The 5,895-nt window shown below is 36.1% G+C and overlaps 1 protein-coding gene across 1 annotated transcript; it reads left to right on the top strand.

Moving 5' to 3' along the window:
- Positions 1 to 280: 280 nt before the first annotated feature.
- Positions 281 to 2,131, top strand: LOC104436311 (F-box protein At2g39490). The gene is made up of 3 exons (XM_018868610.2): positions 281 to 1,234; positions 1,319 to 1,477; positions 1,611 to 2,131. Exons 1-3 carry the CDS (start codon positions 416 to 418, stop codon positions 1,845 to 1,847), a joined length of 1,215 nt encoding a protein of 404 aa, XP_018724155.2. The 5' UTR covers positions 281 to 415; the 3' UTR covers positions 1,848 to 2,131.
- Positions 2,132 to 5,895: the final 3,764 nt, after the last annotated feature.

Raw genomic sequence — 5,895 nt, 5'->3', positions numbered from 1 at the left:
TTCAATTCCAACCGCACGCAAGTACTTTTTATTTATTTATTTATTACTTTTGATTTATTTATTTATTTATTATCACGTACTTCACATGGATGAGTTTGATTTCCCTAGCTGTCCCTCCTCCCTTTTTAAATCAATTTTTTTATTGGGTTCACTCAACTTTTGATTCCAACCCTAAAGCTTTCCGATATATGATAGCAACATTATTTGTTTTAAATCAAAGGGACAGATTGGCAGGAGAAGTGTCCCTATATAAATGCTCGCCAGCTGCTCCAAAACCCATGTCTCTTGCACGTCCAGTAGTTCCAAACTAGCTTTATCTTCTCCTCACATAAAAGAAGAAATTGAATCACACCTCTTGTGATTACAATTCATTTGGGGATTGCAATTTTCAAGCTCTAGATCAGAGAATTTCATCATGGCTCAAGAATATGTAGATCTGATCAGCTATTTGCCGCAAGACATCCTCCAAAGAATCAACTCCTTCCTGCCACTCAAAGAGGCAGTGAGAACAAGCCTTCTCTCCACACAATGGAGGTCTCTCTGGTTACCCACGACGGTGAATCACTTTGCCGCAGGTGGTGGCACGACTGCTGCAGTTAACGCAGTTGAAGATTCGTTAGAAGCTGTCAACGTATTTCTGGGATCTTACGAGAGCCCGGAGATGCGCAAACTGTGTTTCCGGTTCCCCGAGGGTGACGTGACCATCGTTGCCACAAAGGGAGTCGACAAAGAGCTTCATCTCAATTTCTCTCACAGCCAAAAGGAGGACAAACGTTATTACCATATGAAAATGGAATTAGGTAATATTACTCCTATCAGCATCACCAATGTATCCACCCTAAGAACTCTTCATCTACGATCGGTCTCCAGTGTCTCTGAGGACGTTGCCTCCTCCTTGCTCACGAATTGCCAGCTTCTACAGAGCTTGAAGATTGAGAAGTGCGAAGGACTAAAGAGAATTAGGATCGAGAAGAATGAAAGCCTCAGAAATTTGATGATTTTGGATTGCGTGTACATAGAGAATGTGTTTGTTTCAGCTACCGGCTTAAGATCTTTTGTGTATAAGGGCCTATTGACCCAAATCCACATGAAGAATGCTTCGAATTTGGTTGATGCGGTGCTTGATTTGGAGGGTGCTTTTGGTAACGTTGACTTTGACTGTGAAGAAGTTCTCTCTCTGCTCTCTTCCTTGAAAGAAGTTGAGACTCTCGCTACAAGTGGGTGGCTTCTTGAGGTAAACCTCTTTCTTGTTCCAATTGTCTTATTACAGAACTATCGGCTACATCTTCTCACCAGGGTACTCCACATGTGTTTACAGTGGCTATGCTCAGCAGGAGTTATCTTTGGAAGGCTAGAATTCCAGTTTTACAAGTTAAAGCAATTGAGGTGGGTTGATTCTCTAATGGACAATGCAAAGCGCGATTCATTGGCTTGTTTCTTGAATAGCTGCCCAATCTTGGAAAAGTTGTTTATCACAGTAAGTTGTCACCATCAACCAACTACCATAAATATAAACAAAAATGAAATATTCTAAGCTTTTTTTTTTTCAAATATAACCACATTTTTTTAAATGGTAAAACTGAAGATATGTGCATTATATGAATATGCAGATTGATCCCAGCAGGAGCAGCGTGACCTGTCCCTACTTTCATCAACATTGGCATGAACCTCATCTTTGGATGGATTTTCCCACTGTGAAGTCCAACGTTTTGCAGCTGAAATACTTGAAGCTCGTTAAGTTTGTAGGGTTTACAATTGACGGAGAAGATAGGTTGTTATCGTCACTAGTGGATCTTCTCCTGGGGAAGACAATCGTGCTCAAGTCAATAACGGTGACATCGCACTAGAACATCTCGTGGGGCGTCGTGAAGGTACCGGATAAACAGCCGACGCAGAGGTGGTGGAATTTCAGAAAAGGGACAGTGATTACATTGCCGAGAAATTTCTCTTTTGCATTGCTAGAAGATAGATGAAGTCAAATACGGAAAGGGAAATGTGAAGCCTTTTATATGTATTTGGTTTCCTCCCTGTCCCAAGTGAATCTGTGTATAGTTTGCGTTCCGCTGTCATTTTCAAGTTCTAGTTTTTATGAGCTTTAAGTCTGTAACTGGTCTAACATATTGTTTGCTAAATTTCACTACCTTTCTAGAGGTGAACCACCAAGTGAAAGTTAATGAATTAGTAAGGATGCTGCTTTAGTATGGACTCTCCCAATCCCTACCAATCGCAACTTAATTTCTCAATTTAAACATGCAATTGAACTTATTTTGTTACTCCCACTACGGGATTAAGGGTTGATTAAACACCCCAAGTAATATGTGATAGTACATTTTATTTCTGCAAACTAGAGATTTAATGGATACAGGGACTTGATTGCGCTAAATTAATCTAATACAATTTTGGTACTTTTTTCTTTATCTCAAATTGTTTTGCATGCAGTCTTTGCCAAAAGCCCCTAACACGTGAAGGATAATCATGTGGGTATGCAATCAATAATGAGACATTCAATAATCAAAAGTGAAATTGCTGAATAGATCATGGAACCTAAAATGCATGAGCAAACAAAAACGAACCCCTATTTGTCACCTATCAAGATTAGGGTTTTGCAAGCTTAGACTTAGGAAACAAATACACAATGATGAATGCAACATTTATTCATGAAAGTGATGATGACTATGACCGATTCAATACCTAAGATGCAATGACAATTAGTTCTTTTTGGGTTTTCTTGTTTATAAAATATGGACATGACTTAATTAATGCTATGATTATGTGCACCTAATCTAATATGCATTGGCAACCTAAGGTCATGATGTCATGCAAGTTATATTATAATGAATTCATTATATGAAATGTAATGAAATTAATTCCCAAAGCAAACAATATGATATGATTGCTATGATATGAGAATTAACTATAGATTAATCCTATAATGCAAACTATACGAAATGCTATTTTGTTTTTTTTAATTTTTTTTATGAAAACAACAAACCTAAGACTCTACTGTGATCTAACAAACTTGCCATTAAATTATTATATGACTACTAATTCTTTTTTTTTTTTCTTGTTGCATTTTCTTTCAAGAGGAAATTTTATGCAATAAGAATAATGCATAAGACTCACTAACTGATCGATGCTATCTACATGGGATATCAATCAAAAAAATTTCTACTTTTCTCTATTTGACCGTGAATATCCGTGCGAGTTGATCGAATTTGGCACCATGTCTCTTACGGCTAAAACTAATCTTCAAAATCCAACTCTACTCCACTTAAACTTCGTCTATTTCTTTTCTATCACTTTGTTTCTTGCTCTATCCTTACTCTCAACTGATTCCTTTTACAAGATCACAGTTCGAAGTGTTCAAGAAGAAACAAACTCTACCTTGCCTATTATGATCAGATTCTCTCCTTCAATCTATTTTCTTTGACTGAGTCATTTAAATCGAAAAACTCATTTTGTTGAAGGATAATTCTCTTACTCGGTGGATTTGTCTCTTTTTTTTTTTTTTTTTCAATCACACTTCTTTATCTTTAAATCCACTCAGCCTCCCACTCAGGTTTGCAATCAGAATTTTCAATCTCACAATTGGGTTTCTTGTCCCCCTAAAGAATTCGAATTCGATCTTATCAATGCAAATGGGGACCAGCAAATGATATTTTTGTTTAGAATTTGAGATCAATTCTTAATTTTTCATGTGATAAATGATTGAATAGAATAGCCAAAACATAGGGTCAACGTCCACGAATCATTTAGCTTTTTTTAGTTTCTAAGCAAATCTCTATAAATAAAGCAGTTTTCTCACATTTATTGGTCAGACTAGAATTTGATATATATATAAGCTTTTCTTCAAGTGGGCGAATTTCTATTTTTATCCAATTCATTTAATAGGGACCTTAAGCTCTTCATCATTGACTGGTAATGCATTTCTTTATCCCCAGATGGTGAACTTCTTTATCTTTAGTATGTGGTGTGATCATTTAGGCGTTGGCGCCGAGTTTCAACTATCCCAACTTCATTTTGTCATTCATACATGCCCATATAAATGCCTTCCACAACCATTTCCAAAAGCCCTATTAATACACTTACCCAAAAACGAATTTCTTAATCTCTCAATCCAGCACATAAATTTTGAAAAGTTTATCAACAATTTGTGTAGACTATAGATAAGTTTTTTTCTTTTTCTTTTGGTCAGAAGACCACAGATAAGTTAAGGTGTCCAGAATTTACATGGTTACCCGCTCAAAGATATAGGCAATAGTAATATCTAGATGTTAGCTTTGGTAGAACATTTAACTTAGAATAGGCGATAGACTTTTTCATGAGTCCTTAATTTATCTATATTGTCTGGAATTGTCGTAGACCAGTCTCAATCTTTAAAAAGTCAAAGAATACAATTTCGGCGAAGCATTGTGCTAAAGGTTTAATCATCTTTTACTTTCATGCCTAACTGATCCATTTGAATAATCGCAAGCCCACTTGGCTTATCTTTTCCTTCAAGGGTATACTTATCTACGTTCCCATTAACTGATCCTTGAATATCAAAACGTTCTCCGTACACTGAAATTCAAACGGACCCTCTCAATCCCAATATTTTATTCTATTCTATCGAAAATTTGGTAACTCTCTCTAAAATATAAGTCTAATCACCGTTCGGTCAATGTTTCGTTTCCTGATAACAATCCCACCGTCAACTTCTGTTACGTTGCGTGTCCATCGAATATAGATCGTTATGTTGACGTTTTCCGTACGACTTACACTTTTTTTTTTTTTTTTTTTGTGTCGGTCGTATACGACCTACACTTGAAAACGTACAGAAGTTAGCAATGTTCTCTCTCACACACACACACACACACACACACACATATATATATATATATATATATATTGGGGCATTTTGTATACTGATAACTACGAATTAGTCCCATCATACGTGTCATGACATAAGCAAGAAAGATTATCAATTCATCAAAAGGAAAATTGACTGATTTATGTGATCTAATGAATGATCCACGTCTACACGGATATGATCTATTTATCTAAATACCCACTCATATTAATAGATCGTATTGTCAGTCAATTTTCTATATATCAATCTCGGATATCCCATGGTGCTTGTCCATTCACTTGTATATCCTAGCGTCACAAACTTACTGATAAACCTGCGTAATTCTTTGAAACCAATTTGAATTGACAAAATCCAGTCCCAAACTTAAATAAATGGTAAAAGACAAACAAAAATGAGTTCTATAAGTTTGCGGTGGATAGCAATCCATGGAGGCTCAAGTGATATAAAATGTCAGCAAGGTTTGACTATTAACTTATTTTTGCACGACAACCTCGCGCATATCATCTTCCGAGAGATTTGATTGATATATTGACTTTCATAGTTTCTGACTTTTAAAAGCTTTTATTCAATTGAGTAGTGGTCGTGAGATGAGACAAAGTCTAAGGAGTCACCTTTCGTACAAGAACCGCCGACTTGACTTAATGATGTTGAGTACGTGGGCAAGTGATCCTGAAAACGGAGAATTTTCTAGATAAGTGTATGGGAATGGTGTTTATGGAGATGGTTATCAATGGTTGAATATTAAATTATTAGATAGAATACGATCACCATTGATGTATAAGGAACACACCACCAACTAAGGATAAAAATGGGATTAATGAAGTCCACCACTAAGGCTTAAAGGACAAGCCACCCACCAAGGATAAATGATATATATATATATATATTACCATTAGCCGATGATAAAGTACTTATTGGCTAACCATCAATAAGTAATCTCACTCTCCAAAGATAAAGAGACCAAACTAGGAGTTATCCATTCTCCAAAGATATTCGCTCACACAAAGAAAAATATCATATATTCTCATTCATTAAAATCGTCTACT

Source organism: Eucalyptus grandis, chromosome 1, assembly GCF_016545825.1.
Source record: "Eucalyptus grandis isolate ANBG69807.140 chromosome 1, ASM1654582v1, whole genome shotgun sequence".
NCBI classification, from domain to species: domain Eukaryota; kingdom Viridiplantae; phylum Streptophyta; class Magnoliopsida; order Myrtales; family Myrtaceae; genus Eucalyptus; species Eucalyptus grandis.
This window is presented reverse-complemented; position numbering and strand designations above follow the sequence as displayed.